This window comes from Apostichopus japonicus, chromosome 1 (genome assembly GCF_037975245.1).
Source record: "Apostichopus japonicus isolate 1M-3 chromosome 1, ASM3797524v1, whole genome shotgun sequence".
Lineage (NCBI taxonomy): Eukaryota > Metazoa > Echinodermata > Holothuroidea > Aspidochirotida > Stichopodidae > Apostichopus > Apostichopus japonicus.
The window spans coordinates 18,997,546-19,016,007 of record NC_092561.1 but is presented as its reverse complement, the minus strand read 5'-3'; the positions used below and the strand labels follow the sequence as shown (position 1 = coordinate 19,016,007).

General features: G+C 35.0%; 1 protein-coding gene across 13 annotated transcripts in view; it reads left to right on the top strand.

The window, feature by feature from the left end:
• Positions 1-17,044, top strand: part of LOC139970090 (uncharacterized) — a 22,549-nt gene extending 5,505 nt beyond the window's left edge. For 2 of the 13 annotated variants that reach the window (XM_071975777.1, XM_071975778.1), the window contains 13 exons: positions 224-272; positions 408-424; positions 1,377-1,643; positions 4,259-4,343; positions 4,571-6,698; positions 7,019-7,129; positions 7,530-7,608; positions 8,948-9,066; positions 10,005-10,119; positions 12,025-12,134; positions 12,784-12,898; positions 14,670-14,777; positions 15,945-17,044. In XM_071975777.1, coding sequence (XP_071831878.1) covers positions 232-272; positions 408-424; positions 1,377-1,643; positions 4,259-4,343; positions 4,571-6,698; positions 7,019-7,129; positions 7,530-7,608; positions 8,948-9,066; positions 10,005-10,119; positions 12,025-12,134; positions 12,784-12,898; positions 14,670-14,776 — 3,294 coding nt within the window. In that variant the 5' untranslated portion in view covers positions 224-231 and the 3' untranslated portion in view covers position 14,777; positions 15,945-17,044. Of the gene's footprint in view, positions 1-223; positions 273-407; positions 425-1,066; positions 1,092-1,376; positions 1,644-4,258; positions 4,344-4,570; positions 6,699-7,018; positions 7,130-7,529; positions 7,609-8,947; positions 9,067-10,004; positions 10,120-12,024; positions 12,135-12,783; positions 12,899-13,539; positions 13,674-14,669; positions 14,778-15,944 lie in introns of those variants that run through there. The other 11 variants (XM_071975786.1, XM_071975783.1, XR_011794051.1 and 8 more) reach the window with 10 other exon arrangements.
• Positions 17,045-18,462: the final 1,418 nt, after the last annotated feature.

Below are 18,462 nucleotides of genomic sequence, written 5' to 3'. Positions count from 1 at the left end.
TAAACCAAAAAACATCGACCAACTTCATAAATCAATAATTGCCTGCAGGTTTAAGCAGTAGATACAACTTGCCAAACAATTTCAACATTCTAATTGAGATGTATAGTCTGATGTGACTGGTCGCAAACTTTTTTAATATGTGAAAAATTGTACAATGCAACGAACTGAATATACGCTTTGCAACTTGCACATGATGTAATATATAATTTTTTTTTGTTGGCAGAATTGAACATGGATGGAACAGACGGAAGTCGAACTGGTATGAATGTGAAGAGCAAACTACTTGCGTAATTGTCTTTGTGAATAAATTTTGGTTCCAATACTAACAACATTTTTTGTGCACAGGGACTATAAAATTTATAATAGACAAAAGTCAGAGCTAACAAAACTGCTACACAAAATTTGAACACCAAATTATTCCCTGGTATGTGATACCTGCTTCTGCATACTGTCACTTAAATAATTCATTGTAAATGAACTCCACACTTTGTTTGTGAATTCATCTTATTAACCAAATGGTCATTTGAAATCAACAAAGGTCAAAGTCTGAATACCCTGTAACAGCTACAGCATAATTCAATGAGCGCATCTTTGTTCAGGCCCATCTTTGTACAAAAAGCTTTATAAAAACCAGATTGAGGTCGAAGGTCATTTCAGATAAACAGTCAACAGGTCAAGCAGCAGACTCCAACTTGCTTTATGAATTTCAAAGGACATATGATGTAAGCCTACGTCAAATATGAAAATATTGAAAATGCAAACTTCGATAAGTAAATCTTTACAAACTTCATAATTTGCATGTTGATCCACATTAGTGAGTTAAAGAAGCTTAGAAGAATTTCAAACTTGATTGTGGTGTGTTCACATTATTACAAGAACATTGCTTAATCACTTGAAGTCGGTAATAGTGAACACTCTAGATATATCTAGCTGTCTTTGCCTTTGATGCTAAGACGTGAAAAATATGTTACAGTGTATTAACAATGTCATGTCTCTCTCATTCATTAATAACAGTTATCAAATTTGTTGATGGCAGAGTTGATTTTCCTTCTAAAACTTTTACCAGAAAATTCAATGTTTGATGCCCACAAGTGAGTTATGCAAACTGAAAAACACTTAATTCTTGGACAACTTAACTAACTTGCTCGTTATTTTGTGAGATGGCTATGTGATATTTGAGAAAATTATATGGGGAATCACTAAGCTACCTGGCTTTCTGGTTTCAAGTTGTTTTCATTTACAGTTAAATTTGTTATCAATTGTAGGCAATTATTACAACTTACTTGAAGCTGCTTGGTAGACTAGTGAAATATGATGACAATATAGCAATGAACACTCAGTACTAACAGTTTCTGTGCATGTTTCTTTTCCTTCAGGATTTGGGGCTTTTAAACTACATGTATCTAAGCAACTGACCAGTTCTGTTATCGACGATCTTGCAACTTACTTCGAATTTGAGCCGGTATTGTGTGAAAAAGTCAAGGGGAACGGACTGGAATTTGTAAACACACTTGTCGAGACGGGTCAAATAACAGAAGATGACATCTCAAAGCTTCTTGAAGCTTTGGAGAAATCGGGCCTTGGTGGAAAAAAGTCAAACATTCAAAGTGCGTTCAAACGATATAGGAAAGATGCCACTCAGGGTGAGTGATACAGTAATAATTCAGTGTTTTTTTTTAACAGCGCACAATAGAACTAAGGAATATGTCAACGCTGGGACCACACAACGATTTGGGCTGTCAATGGTCATCTCTTATATGAGTTCAATTCTGCCAATAGAGCTTGTTAGAAACAATACCTGTCTCGTAAACAGGAACTCACTCACCAGTATATGGTGCATGAACTTTAAACTTGGGAAGTAGATTACACTTAGTAAGTCACTGGCTGATTTTTTTATTGGCTAGCTATAAGTCAATGGTCACTTTAAATCGCTAAAAAAGACCTGTAAAATATCTAACCGAACTTATGTAGTATTAGTGGACATGTTATACTTGGGTAGTAAGTGAATGCCTCTTAAAGGGTCGGCTACTATCCTTCGAGCAGTTGCGGTTGGGGTTCAGTGTCATTTTAGGACAAAGGGAGTCAAAACTAAAATCATAAACAAGTTACGTGAGGAATCCATGGGAGTGCAGTTACTAAAATTACACCAAGGGATTTTGTAGAATAGGGAACGGGTATTTAGCAATCCTGATAAGCGATTCCTATATCATTAAAATTGATTATTGTTTTTTTTTTGGGTTATGATGATGAAAAAATTTAAAAAAAGATTTATAAGCATTATGATGAAGCTTGTTAGCAGTAAACACTGTTATTAATTTACGAAATTCAGTATTAATATTATTAATAAGTGTGTTTAAATATTTTCCTTTGGATAATATATTCGTATGTAAATAACAAATAGTAGTTGGCCCTAGGGTAAGCCTTGAGGCGCAAAACATTTCATTTCATCCAATAGAAAATGGTAGTTAGACATATAGATACAAACTGAGAACGACCAAATAAGTAGCTTTTAACCAGCTTAGGGCAGTTCTACGAGTACCATAGTGTGAAAGCTAGATATAAGAATAGAGTGATCGAAAGTATCAAAAGCTTTTGAGAGATCGAGAGAAAAAACACACGCTCATTCTTTGTTCTAAACACAATCAATGTATTTGTAAGATATGTGATGGCATGTACGGTAGATTTCTCAGAAATAAAACCAAACTGGTGTTGAAATATTATGTTGTGTTTGTTTAGGAAGTTAAGCAAGCGATTGCATACAACTCGTTTTAGAATTTTTGAATAGCATGGAAGGACAGAGAAATGTCTATAGTTGTTACCACAATTCCTCTCTGCTGTTTTAACTATCTGGGTAACACGGGCAGTTTTCAAAGAAGATGGCACAACGCCATTTGATAAGGAGCAGTTAAAGATGTGACAAGAAGGCTTCGTGATAAGATTAGAGAGATATTTAACATTTATTTAGTCGAAGCCACAACTTGAATATTTTAGGTTACAGACTAACTTTCTAATTTCTTTCTCGTCGGTTGGGGAAAAGAACCAACTGGCAGGAGATGCAGTATGAAGGATATTGTTAAAGGAGTGATAGCTACCTTGTAGTCGATCAGCAGGAGACGGTCTATATTGGTAAAATCATTCTTGAGTATGGTGCAAATATCGGTGGAATCGTCATATTCGATACCATTATAGTGCATCTTCTGAAGAAAATGGTTGAGTGGAAGGTTTCCTTTTATAATTGAGTTTAATACACCCCTATAACGTTTGGTATTATTATTGTTGTCGCTAAAGAGCGAGAAAATGATGTTTTTGTAGCAGTTCTGGATAACAGTATTTATTCTATAACAAAATCTAACGTAATCAAGGCGGTAGTTGTCATTTGGAAAAGCATAAGAAATGCTACTGGTGTACTAAGATTTGCTTTTACGGGTTTTGTGACGTTCCAACGAACATTATAGTGAGTTGAGTACAATATCTGAAATATAAAGTAATGCAGAATCAGCATAATTCTGGTTTAAGATATTATCCCAGTTTTTATTGGTAATGTTTTCATTAAAAATATACGTTTCACATCAGTTATGGGGCAAACAAATGTTCTTTAGGGGTAGAGAGTGTTTGATAAAGTCTGTAGTATTGGAAACGGTTAAAATAGGGTAATATCGTACGTAAGAATTCCAAACATTCAAACTTTATTTGGCACATTAGTAAAGATATTGTCAAGAAGAGATTCGCTGTCGGGCGTTACACGAGTGGGCTTATCTATAAAACCTTGAAAAAGTAAGAGCTAAGAGTATTCATGAAGTGTTTTTACATCAAAATTATTTACCGTATACTAATGTACAAATTTATGAGATATAAATTCGTAGCCTATAATCCAAACAATTAGTTTTTTTTTTAATGTTACTATCCTACTTTTAAGTTGACTTAAACTGTTGTGAGACTTGCATGTGGTTTTGTACACGTAGGAGTTACATTGATTTCAAAGTCATTTGGGGGTTTGTACGGTGACTCCCTTTTTTCAATGATCCTATTCACAAAATCGTTAAAAATGACGCATATTAGGAAAGTGACCAAAACGCTAAAACTTGATTCATTATAAACTATTTTAAGAATTCGACGCTTAAAGTTGTAACCAGTTGTATATCCAAATATATTCCTCACTCTTTAAGTACAATGTAGTTTGTACTGATGTTTAATGAATTTCGTAAATATTTGATTTATATTTAAAAGTTTATTAACACTTCGATATCTGCTTTCACAGATAGTTGTTATACTCCCAGCGTTGCCAACGTCAGTTGTAAAGAGAGTCTTTTAAAACACGGTTTAGAAGAAAGTAACTACATCCCGTAAGTTGCGTACATGAATTCATGCCATCGCATTTGAGTAGAATGTCAAACATTTCATATTATTTTAATAGTTGTATTGTAATGTACATTTGTCGTTTATTCTGTTAAACAATTTCCTATTTGCAATCTGAACTATTTGTATGACATTGACAAACTTCACATAGACCCATTTTACATTTAAGAAGATCGTTGAATGCTTTGTATTCTTCTTCGGTTTCCATTTACAGGACAATTATGGATCTTTCATCGAATCCACAGAACATTGAAGTCAAATGTTCAATCTGTAAAGATTACTTTACAGAACCCAAGCGTTTATCTTGTTTTCATCGATTTTGTAAGGGATGCTTGACAAAAGAAGTACAAGTGCCCAATGGAAAGCATTTGAAATGTCCTACATGCTCACACACGTGTAGCATACCAGATAAAGGATTGGATGGCTTCAAAACAGACTATCACATGGAAAACTTAGTAGAATTTCAAAAGATTAAGTCTGCGTTCAACGGAAAAGCTATCAATGACTGTTTTGCCTGTTCCGAAAAATCTGTTCATATGGCTGGTTTCTGTTTTAAATGTAAAAACTTTCTATGTGACAAGTGTTACCAACTTCATCTTACAAACAAGAGCATTCGTGATCATAAAGAGAAAGTGATATCCGCCAAGGATTGCGCATCAGACGGTTTCGATTTGCAAAAATATTTATTTTTAAAGGAACCTCAGAAGTGTGACGTACACGATGAGTTAACAGTCGATCTTTGCTGCTCGACTTGCAACAACCTTCCAGTGTGTTTTAAATGCGCTACTGTAGATCATGTGAGACATAATACTTGTGATATGAAGTCCCTCGCTGCAAAAGAGAAGGAAAAGTTAAATGAAGTAAAAGAACATATTGAGAAATGCAATGAAAAGTGCAAAGAATTGATTAAAGGAATTAAAGAAACAAATGCCAGAGTAGAGGCAATGTATGATCCAGCTGCTCAGAAAACGAAAGACCAGCATGAAAGAGAAATGCTTGCGATGGTAGATAAGACTAGAGAAAAAGCGAAAGACTGCCTAAAGAAAAGTAAAGATAAGTTGGATCAAAGTTTGCAAAAGCAAGAGGCATCGATAAGAGAAGACAGAAAGAAAGAAATTCGAAAAATCAATGAGAAATACGACAACAAACTAGAGGAGATTCACAAGGGCGACAAAGAAGAGAGAGAAACGTTGGACAAAAATCACAACATTACCCTACAAAAATTATCATCCGAGCGAAAACAAATAGAGAAGAAGATGGAGAAAAAAAATGACGATGCTAAACAGGAACAGGAAAAGAAAGTTGCCAAAGTTTCGGAAATATCGGTAGTTGTTAATCAATTAGCAGTCAGAATGTGTAATTATAACGCAACAAGTGAAAGCATTCGTCACGCTGACGATGACAGGATTACCATACAATGCCTGCCTGAGTTACACATCGAATGCAAGCGATTGGCTGATGAATTTGAAAAGGAATCATTCGAACTTGCCTCGATACTGAGCATCAAATCTGTAAGAGTCATCAAAATTGATGCAATGAAAGGTACCAAGCAAAAAATTCAAAGTATAACTAGTTGTGGGAAAAACCGCATAGCGATCACGGGTTATGAATCACGATATAACTCATTTCTTGCTATAATAGATTCCGAAGGAGAGCAAAAACAATTCACCACAATTGAGGGAAAAAAATGTGGTCCAAAATGTTTCATAGCCTCTCTTTCAGATGCAAAGGTCGTTATTGCTTCAAATTTAAATTTGATAACTATTTTTAATACTCAAGATTTGTCAATATTGTTCAAAGAGGACATTTCTAGAATCATCCCATTGTGGGTATACACATGGCGTATATCGTGTGTAGCCACAGATCGAGATACTGAGCAAATATATGTGGGTGCAAGCAACTTGAATATATATGTCTTTAACGAACATCTCACACACGTGCAAACTCTAGATTTGACAAAGATCGTAAAATCCATAGCAGATATTCTGATTCTTGAACGCGATCTCCTGGTCTGTGATGTTATTGCGAAAAGTGCCTGCATAGTTACGAGGCAAGGTGGTCTATCAGTTCTCAAACATGAAATCGAAAATATCGGAAGGAACGAGTATTGTCCATTAAATGCTTGCACAGACAAAGAAGGGTGTATTTTCATGTTGTGGTCCAAGAAACAAGGAGACGTTGATTGCAGTTTTGCAAAATATAGTCAAGATGGCCGATCCCTAATTTCAACAGGAAGTCTGGACAAACGGAAAGAGTGTGTAACTATAATGGAGCAATCTGAAGGAAAGGAAAGTCTGGTAGCTGCTTCAGGAAAATCAAACAAGATGTTTCTTTATACCCTAGTAAATATCTTACAATATTTTTTTCAATACATTGTCATTTTCAAATATTTCTTTTTTGATTACAAACTTATTACCAGAAGGCCACATACACTGCACATCAAAGTGTTTTGCCAAGGGGATATTTATTCTGCATAACTTGATCAGAAGTGTATCTGTGGCATTCATTTACATGTTATTTTGGCAATCATATGACTCATTTTGATACCGCCCTTATCTCTACAGTTTATTGGCCGACAGATAAATTTGTGTGCAATATAATTTCAAACTTTAATGGACAAATGCAATTACTAATTTCAGTTTATGTCTTCGTATCTCGCTAGCCTCGGTCAACTAATCCTCACACCCAGGATGCCCACAGCAAAAAACCAGTGGAGAAGGTCATCCATCAATCAGAGTACAACAGACCAGAAAACAAAGCCACCTCTGCATTGGTAAACACAAAATCGATTGATATTTTCCGTTGATTGTGCCGCCTTAGAATAACATTTACTTGATTCAGTTGATCCTCCCCACCAACTCATCGGCGTTTTATAAACTTTATGGGTTCGGTTATATATCAAATATCTTTTTATCCCTAAAATCGTCAACTGAAGTTACCTTTTCATTTAATTGATTTCAAGATCTATGTGAAAGGATACACGTTAACTGTAGTAGGAGGACGTTTGTCAAACCTGACTATATATGATAGCTAGGATATCTATAACAAGAGAAAACTGGAAAGAAAATAGTTCTATCGACAGCTCTTTTGAAATTTAAATGAAATTTATATTCAATCATTTACTGTTCGTTGATTGTTGAATAACGTATTGTTGTCTTTTTGTTGCAAAATAGCGAGTATCGGACAAAGGTGCTTCAACGTCTGGTTATTCCTCTACCCAAAAACCTATGCAGCCCGGTACAACACAAACAGGTTTTGTATTTATTTCAATTTCTTAAATAAGTATAAGGAAATGTAAGATCGTGATTCCCGCGTCTCCTTCAACATGTAAAGTTTAATATGCAATCTAGCATGTTATAGTTCATTTTCTTCTGATAAAGTGTTTTTATGATTCTTTCACCTTGTACTTTGGTCAATACCTCAAAGATCTCTTTCAGTACACAACAGAGGCTTTCGCATATGAATTATTTGGCTTGGCTTGTAGTGCTCTTTTATTCCTCGCCAGAGGCAAAATGTATCTATGCGGTGGTGTGTGTGCGTGAGCGCATGTGTGCGTATGTGACGCTTGTTAACACGGTAACTAAAAAATGTTAATGGTGGGTTAACGTCATACTTGGTATGTGGATCTGTCTCATTAAATACAAGGAGCAGTGTGTTTGCTGCGAAGTTCAATGGTCATTGGGGGTCACAGATGTCAACGTATGAAAACTTTGCGAACACGATAAATGAAGAGGTACAACTTTGTCGAAATTCACACATGGTATACAGATTCAGCTTGTTTAGTACAAGAACTCTATTGAAATAGGTGGAGATCAAAGGTCATTTCGGTCAAAATTTCAGTGAAAATCTTGTAAACATGATAACACAAGGAGTATATCTTTCTTTATTTTGATACGTAGTATGTAGATCCAGCTTGGTGAGTGCAAAATCATACTAAAATTGGTAGAGGTGAAAGGTCACATGATGTCAACAGGCATCAAATCGGAAAACTTGTTAAACATGATAACTCCAAGTTAAAGCTACAATTAATCTAGTTTGGTCAAATTCAGTTCAGTTTAGTTCTGTGAAGGGTCTCTATATGTCTTCAACGAAACATACCTGGCATCCAGGTGAATAGAATCTGCTTCAGAATTCATACTCTTGCTTTAAAAATTCTCTTTAACCTTCTACCATGTCCCCCACCCCCCCCCCCCTCTCTCTCTCTCTCTCTCTGAGTCTCAATTAAGGTGTCAACAGGTAAACTTAAAGAAGCACAACTTGGCTCTCGGGTTAAAAAGGTGAAAACATTGACACATTTCTCAAAACTATTCCACAACAATGTCATGTAAGTCTCAACAAGCATTAAAGCGATTGCTAGCTTAAAATTTGAAAAGTGTTCTTGGTTTAGACATCTATCCTTAAAAAATCATTTTCAGTGATTGATTTGGTTGATGCCTGTAAGTGATTGCTACAAACCTTTACTGATTCTCACTTCATTCTTGGACTAATTTAACTCTAAATTAGTCAGATAGATATTTTGAATTTTGAGGAAATTGTAAGTCACTAAGGTATATGGCTCTCTGGTTCTGTTTCAATTCTTTATTTACTTCAGAAGCAAAGGTATCAAGATCCTTTCCTCCAAAGGAACAAGTGCTGCAAGACTCTGACATTGCAAATAAGGACATTGGTACCACATACTGCAAGTCAGGGGTAAGTGTATGGACAGCGAAGGTTAGTTTATGAATCAGGTAGTTTTTCCTAATTCTATTAATGTCAGTGAAGTGGTCTGACAAACGTTGTGCTAGTCAATTTGACCCATACTCTTTGCTTCCGTAATCTGTCATTGCAAAGGGATCCTCGACAACGATTTTACAATATGATGAAGATTGCGATAACTATGATCATTTGTAAGTAACTGACAAAGTAAAGCAACCCATAGGAAGTGGCTTTGCCAGACATTTCAATCTTGGGGGCACCGCACTTAATTAGGTGGGCAGAATGTTAATATGTGAATGCTACCCTGGGGGGGGGGGGGGGGGTTAAAGGGATGGGAGTCCCCATTTGAGACAGTTTTGATTAACTAAGGGTCCTTAGATACAATCTGGTACTATATTTTGCAACTTGAAGCATTTTCATGTTCACGAATTTTCGGGTTTAGTCTGTCCGATATTTATGTGTTTAATTGAAGCAGATAAAGTTTTTGTTTGAGTATATTTCTTAACCTTTCAAATCGCATCTGGGGACACATTTTTTGGGAGGACTGCACGTGCCCTTCCCCCCTCCCCCCCCCCCCACAGGCTACCACCTGGCGACGCCACTGCCTATTGGAATGAAAAATATTGTTAAAAATAATAATATTATGATGCAGCTGCATTTGATTATTGAACCAGGATTGTATAACCTAATTCAACTTACTATGGACTTGAAACTGTATTTGGACACGAAATTTTGGAACTCTGAATTATTTTGGGGTGGGGCTGCGATGAGAGACTGAACTCAAAGTTGAGACCGACATCAGGCCCGTCTATCAATATGGTATATTATCTCCTTTAAAATATGACATGACATTGCTACAGGACCTACAGTTTGAAAATCGACCTGTAAATGATACGATTATTTTTTTTGCGTGTGTTGCTGAACTAGACTGCAAACCTGGTTTTTTATCACAGGACATCAAGCAACAAGGAAACAAAGAAAACTCTTTGGATTGTGGAAAATCTTCACAAGCAATTAAAAGACCTTTTCCTGCGTCATCAAATCGCAGTTCACTTACCTTAAGCTCTGGTAAGTGAATTAATAAAACAGAGGTTATGGTAGTCTATATGTGGCATTTGTTACTTTGACTTATTTTATGACTATTACTAGTTTCAGTTATAAATATATAAAGCGACGTCGTTTGAAGATTAAAAAGGCACAAGTGTTAGTCGACGAATGCCAATTAAAAACGTCCTGTTTTATCTAATAGTGGCACTTCATTTGTGAAGCCAAAAAAAACACAGTCAAAGGTAACAAAAACCCATCCATCATTACTGGTTCTTGTGATGCAAGTAAATGTCATGCAAAAGTTACCCAAAACAGCTAAACAAAGTTTATTCCATTTGGGAGAATATAACAGATGAAATGTCCCTTTACGCAGCAGGCTGAAGACTTAAAAAAGTTTAAATATTACATGTTCCATCAGCATGTGTCTTTAATTTGTACGGGGATTTTTACGTATTAAAATGCTTATGTTCTGAAGCGAAGATTGGTTTTGCAAATTCTGCAACTAACATGTTGGACCTATAACATGACAATGCTGGCAACGGTTTTGATTGCAAAGCTGGTTAAGTTCTACCTTGAAAATGTCAAATGCCATATACATGACATATTATCTATTTATTTATATTTCATGTATCTATCTATCAATTTATATATCTCTTATTTTACTGTAGCTTAGTTTATAGGTATAGAGTATAAACATAGAATCTATCAAAAGCTCCAATAAGAAAAATAGCTAAATATCAAATAAGAAGTACCATGGTAATGCCTTGTCAAGAACAGATACAGGTAAAATGAGTTCCACGAACCAATAGCGTCAATAACGATACCACCTTCTGCTGTTTTGCCGGTATTCTGTTTAAAACAAATACCATTAATGCTTTCTATAGAAACCTGTGTAATGTTAAAGTTTTAAAAAAAATATATAAAACGGTTAAAAACAAATACTCGACAGAAAATGTTCTATTTACCGTAGGGCAACAAATTTCTTTGAGTTTGTATCCATATTTCTACCAAATATATACATCTCAACTTGTAGAATACATTTCACTTTGTAAAAGAAGACATTAAAGGCTGGTTTTTCTTTTATCTGTTTACATCAGAAATGAAATATTTCATATGTAGGATAAGGAATTTATACGGATGCAAAAGGTGTATTTTTATACCAGGAAAACTATCCTGCTTTATAAAATGCAAACTACTTGTTAAGAAATTTCATTTCAACGTCGAATATAAAAAATAAACGTATAGGTGCAGTTCCAAACAAGATGTTTTTAGTATTACAAAATGAACAGAGAGGTGTTTTGTTAAGAAATTTCATTTCAACGTCGAATATAAAAATAAACGTATAGGTGCAGTTCCAAACTAGATGTTTTTAGTATTACAAAATGAACAGAGAGGTGATTAATTTTTCCCATCAAAATTAAAATTCTTTTGGTCGGTAAAATCATGTGTTACAATCGAAAACTGAAAATAATGGATATTCACTTCATTTACTGATAACCATGGCATCTTAAAAATCCGGTTCCAATCATCGGGGTTTTAGTCGTTAAAAAGTGCATTCCACTTTCTTATTGTAGTGGGAGGTTTGGCTACTTTTTACCAGATAATAATGATAAACAGCTTGAGAAATAGATCTATTCTTCAGAGCTTTATTAAAATACGAGTTGTCTAAATAGGTGTCACGGTTTTCTATAAGGCCACCGTATTTGATATCTGAAACTTTATTGCAACTAATTCCCAACATCATGTTCCATGTCCTTTCCCTCTTGCCTTAAATAATTGAAACAATCTATAGGCACTCTTCTTTATCATTATCATATTCATATCAAAGTCAGCAATATATTTCTGCAGATTGGCAGCAATTAATTCACGTTTCACTTATCATATGGCCTTAAATGTAGATTGATAATGTACCATTTTTCAACCCAGCTCGTAACACCGATGTCAAGAAAATCAAAAAGGGAGATGCAACCAGTTCGATATCCAACATGCCAGCGCAAAGGCTATCGGGTGAACCTGTCTATCTCTCTCAAACTGAGGTATAATTATAGTTTATCATTGTAAGGAACTTTCATAAAAAAGAATCTTTGGATGCATCTAATACTATATTTTGCAAGTATTTTCATGTTCAAGAATTTTCGGTCTTAGTCTGTCCGATATTTATGTGTTTAATTGAGGCAGATATAAAGTTTTTGCTTAATTATTTTTTCTTAACACTACAAATCGCATCTGGGGACACTTCTAGGGGGTGGCACGTGCCCCACATTCCCCCAGGCTACCACCTGGCGACGCCACTGCCCATTGGAATGAAACATGATCATAATAATATGATGATGATGCCGCTGCATTTGATTATTGGACCAGGTTTTATAACCTAAGTTAACCTTACTATGGACTTGGAACTGTATTTGGACACAGCACTTTTGGAACTCTGGATTATTTTGGGATGGGGTGCGGTAAAAGACTGAACTCAAAGTTGAGACCGACATCAGGCGCGTCCATCAATATGGTATATCCTCTCCACTGAAATATGACATGACGTTTCATTTTTTCTGCTACAGGCTTACAGTAAATGATATAAATGATGTACATGATACGATTATAATATCAGCCGTGTGGTGTTGAACTAGACTGTAAACCTGGTTTGAATTATAACACAAATAATATTCTGCACCTTTTCAATCACAGGTCAGAAAGCAACAAGGAAACAGAGAAAAGTCTTTGATGGGTGGAAAATCTTCACAAGCACCTGAAAGAGCGTATCTTACGGCAGCAAATCGCAGTCCATTAAGCTCAAGATCTGGTTAGTGAATAAATAAAACACATGTCATGATAGTCTATATGTGGCACTTGTTACTTTGACTTATTTTTTTTAATATTAATAGTTTCAGTTATAAATATATAAAGCGGCGCCGATTGAAGATTAAAAGGCACAAGTGTAAGTCGATGCATGCCAATTGAAAGCTTCCTGCTTTATCTATCTATTAGTGACACTTCATTTATGAAGCCAAAAAGACCATTCAAAGGCGATACAAACCCAAGCATCATAACTGGTTCATGTGATGGAAGTAAATGTCATGCATAACTTACCAAAACAGCTATATGAATTTTATTCCATTTGGGAGATATCACAGATGTTATATGATCCCTTCACGCAGCAGGTTGAAAACTAAGGCAAGTCTAAATATTTCATGATCCAGCAACATGTGCCTTTAATTTAAATGGGAATGTCTACGTTTTAGAAAATGCTTATGTTCTGTGACAAAGATTGATTTTGCAAATGCTGAAACTAAAATGTTGGACCTGTTAACATGACAATGCTCTCAATGGTTTTGATTGCAAAGCTGGTAAAGTTCTACCTTTTGAAAATATGAAATGCCATATAAATGACATATTATCTATTTATTTATTTATATATCTATTTATCTTTCGCCTGTTTCACAGTAGCTTAGTTTATAGGTAAAATTAGAATACAATGAGAGTGTACCTTTCTATCACAAGCTCCAATATGGAAAAAAATCACTGAATATCAAATACGATGTAGCAAGACGGTAATGCCTTGTCAAGAACAGATACAGGTATAATGAGTTCCACGAAGCAATAGCGTCAATAACGATACCACCTTCGTCTGTTTGGCTGGTATTCGGTTTCAAACAAATACCATTAAAGCTGTTTATAGTTAATCTGTGTAGTGTTTAGAATAAAAAAAAATATGTACAACGGTTAAAAAAATACTCCACAGAAAATGTTCTATTTACTAAACGGCAACAAATTTCTTTGAGTTTGTATCCATATTTCTACCAAATATATGCATCTCAACTTGTAGAATGCATTTTATTTTGAAAGAAGACATTAAAGGATGGATTTTCCTTTTTCTGTTTACAGCAGAAAATGAAATATTTTATATGGAGGATAAGGAATTAATAAGGATGCAAAAGTATATTTATATCCAGAAAACTATGCTGCTTTTTAAAAGAACTGCTTGTTAAGTAATTTCATTTCAACGTCGAAAAGAAAATAGAGATGTAGGTGCAGTTCCAAACTAGATGTTTTTAGTATTACAAAATGAACAGAGAGGTCATTAATTTGTCCCATCAAACTTAAAATTCTATTGGTCGGTAAAATCATGTGTTAAAATCGAAAACTGAAAATAATGGATATTCACTTCATTTACTGATAACCATGGCATCTTAAAAATCCGGTTCCAATCATCGGGGTTTTAGTCGTTAAACAGAGCATTCCACTTTCTAATTGTAGTGGGAGGTTTGGCTACTTTTTACCAGATAATAATGATAAACAGCTTGAGAAAGTGATCTATCCTCCAGAGCTTTATTAAAATACGAGTTTTCTACATAGGTTTTCTATATGGCCCTGTGTTTTATATCTGAAACTTTATTGCAACTAATTCCCTCTTGCCTTAAATAAATGAAATAATCTATAGGCACTCTTCATTATATTTATCATATTCATATCTAAGTCAGCAATATATTTCAGCAGATTGGCAGCAAATAATTTACGTTTCATTGATCATATGGCTTAAATGTAGATTAATAATGTACCATTTCTCAACCCAGCTCGCAACACCGATGTCAAGAAAAACAAAAAGGGAGATGCAACCAGTTCGATACCCAACATGCCAGCGCAAAGGCTATCCGGTGGACCTGTCAATCTCTCTCGCTGAGGTATAATGGTTAAATAGTAAAGAGCTGGTCGCGCAATATGCTGCACGGTTCTGATTAGTATCTGATACGGCCTAGTCTAGTTTTCATTTCTTAAGAGGATAGTTCTGAGGAAAGTTTATTTTTGATTGATGCAAAAAGAACGTGGTCTATGCATCCAAGTGAAATTTGTATCTCTTTCCTACCTGCCGTTTTCAAGATATTGATAATTTAACTTTGTATGGGACCAGACTAGAAAGTGATCTTACTTCTGGTCCGGCTGCCTCATTGCTATAACTATATATTAAGAAATGTACTTTATTGTGATTTAATGGCAGAAAAATGAATAAACGAAATAATTAAAATTGACACAAATTGTACCATAAGTGATGCAGAAGCACATAGGCGTGATGTCAGGGTTGCACACTGACTTTAAAATGTGTTTTGTTTTCTTTGTCACTGTATCTTTATACCTTAGATAAGCTATAGTTCCAGTGTTGCTCAAGGGGGATGTAAACGTAACATTATGCCAATTACTGACACGTATGTTGAGATAAACTCACTCCCATTGTCCGTGTCCCTCTGTGACATCACACGTGGTTGCTTCAGGTTCTCTATTAGTAAAACTAGTGTCAACGGTACGTAGGAACAGGTTGCAAACTTCACCAGGTTGCTGAATTAGTTTCCATACTAATATTTGAGATCAACCAACGTAATCATTCTAGCAGCGTTAATATATCTCCAATTGAAATTTATAAACCTTTTGTTGAATACAAAGAAACAAACAAAATTGGAAAAGAAACACATCTCGCTCTGTGAGGCTCCCATCAAGTTAACTGCTTTCATTCCACGTCCAGAAATTTGAGACTTAAACTCTTTTTAGTCAGAATGGTACGCAGTCGGCTTTACATCTTTGGAAGCTTAATTAATTTCTTGTATTATTTCTCTACTTTCTTTGTCGATTCTTTTAGAACTGTTTAATGCCTTTCAATTCACAATTAAGTGTGCAAGTAGCATATGTATTGTAAAGAAATTATAAAAAAAAATGTAAGTTTGCGTGATTCAGAACAATCCATAGTTAATATTGAGTTCAACATCTTCAGACTAACCTGAAAGACGAATGGCACAGTGAAATAACATTTGACACATTTTACTTTCTTTTTCCCCCTATCATTTGTTCTCTGTATTCAGCAACCAGACATAACGTTTATTTGGAAGAAATGATCACAAAATATGTCAGACTGTTGTTACACCGACCTTCTCCGACATCGATGGGAACTGAATTGAGAGTAATAGTGTGTATTTAATTTCTTATGTTACAAAATAACTATGTTTTCGTGTCCTAACATATTTTCGGAAATGTTATTGTCATAAATTAGACCCGAGTTACAAGTCGTTGCTCTATTCCATAATAATATTTGTATATACTTCGTCTCTCACCTCATACTCCGGATTTGCATAGCGCCACATTCAGTAGCTTTAAACTGTAGCCTGGTCACCCAGATACCTTTTTAGGTTACAAAAAAACTGTGAATACAATGAAACGAACCCTAATAGCGCCGCCAGTTGTAGCAGATTTAGTGTAAATACTTAGTGCACACTGTGTGATTCTAACACGTTATAAACTGATACATCATGGGATCAATCATTGAATGTGTTTGTTGAAGTGAAGGGGCGCAATGAAGGACTAGTTGTTATCGGCTACTTGTGGTAAAGAAGCGTTTTAAAATGACTAACCTCAGATTGAGGATTGGATCAAACGTGCGACATGTATCAAAATATATTATAAAGGTCAAAGCTCCCCATCATTTTTAGTTACGTTAGTTATACTTAGTGATAGCACTGTTTTAAGGAAATAAATATATTCATTTTAGCCAGTAATTTTAATTACATTTTAAGAGCAATAATTGAGACTTAATAGCTTCGAGTTATTTTGTCCTCAACTTTCAATAACTGCATTTAAGAAGGTTTTTCTTTCTTTTTCACTAGTGCTCTATTTTATGAAATGATCAGTTTTTAATACATAATTGGAGCTTTCGAGTTAACAGTTAATTTCATTTTCCAAGACCCTTCAGAGAGAACTCAATTGGGCATCAAAAAAATCATACCCATCTTACCATGGAATACCATCCGCCTCACAAAACTTTAGCAAGCAAGCTTCCTCTTTTATACTCTTACATTTTCCATTCTTTTTACGCTTTCAAATTAAAGAGCAAAGTTAACAATAAAGTAATATCATTAATTATGTGCCTTTTTATTGATATTTCAGCATAAAATATGTTAATATCTTGTATCAATGCTATGTGGCATAATTTCAGGTATACACTGTATGTTAATGATATATAATAAGGACATGGGCGAAACAAAATGTTATCAATGGGTAGCTCGGTAACCCCCCCTTCCTCCTCCCAACCGCCCCCCCCCCATTGATACAGTTAAAAATTCTTCCACAATGTTTCAAAAGTTACAAAATATAATAAAATGTTGTAATTAGTCAAACACAATTTTACAATTATTTTTGGGAATATTGACCCCTCATACAGGACTATATAACAGTTGAGTATTCTTCAACGTATCAATTTGTTTCAAAAAGTATATTTTGGTTACTTTTAAATGCAACCATTTTGCAAATAAGCAACTTCATTTTAACCAAAACTTATCTCAAATCGATGGGGAACACGTTACCCTCTCATGTGAAAAGTCTCAGCAGTTCTTCAACATTGTTTCAATATTTTCAAATATAACACCATTTTACATCTAGGGACACCCTCTTCTTTAAGAAAATTGTTCATAACATCTTAGTCTCCTACCCTCAACCTCTCTCCCCCCCCCCTCCAACCACCCCTTCACCACCAACCTTTCGCCCATATCAGAAGTTGCTGTAATATTGTTGACGACTGACCTGCAGTCCAAGAAAAAGTACTTAAAGTTGGTAAGTTGATTGTGCGATCATTGGTTCCTTTTAGAGAAGTCTGGGATGCTATAAGCATGTTCTTCTTTATAACCACGGTTTTTAAAGTTTATGAGGCAGAACGAAGAAACATAATGTATTTGAATTATGTTGAGAAAAGGGGACTTTACCCCCTCCTCCTCCTCCTCCTCCTCCTCTGCAAAGTTCACTAGGGTATAACTCTGTCTATAATCGACTAGAAGTGTTCCCCATATCAGATAAATGTTAGGTATGAACTCCTTTATACAATGGAATTAAGTCAAGATGCCCACCTTATTGTAGGCATTGTTGGTGATACTTAGACTGGAACACTTGGAATGGGAAAGCAACATAACTCTAAGATCGTTCTGGATGTCAATCAGACAAGTTTCTTCCTTATCGGTAGAACTGTAATCAGCAAACGAACTACAAGCCCCTTCAAAATTCACGTCTACAGAATTATGGACTTCATGAATAAACATCTCAATATCTTTCCATTGTTTGTTCCCTTTGAGAGAGAACCAAACGCTTTTGATGTAAACGTATATAAATATATCGTAGGAGTCAGCATTTTATTCATGCATGAAAGATTTGGTCATTTCACATTCACATTTTACCAGCCTCTAAACGATATAGTTACAAATGATTCTTCATATTACAACATGGCTTCACTCGATTTGAGAAATGTAATACATGAGATGAAAAATTAACATGGGTAATAAAGTGCATTTCAATTGTGGGTATAAACATATTTGAGTGTAATGATTCAAGCAGTCATTT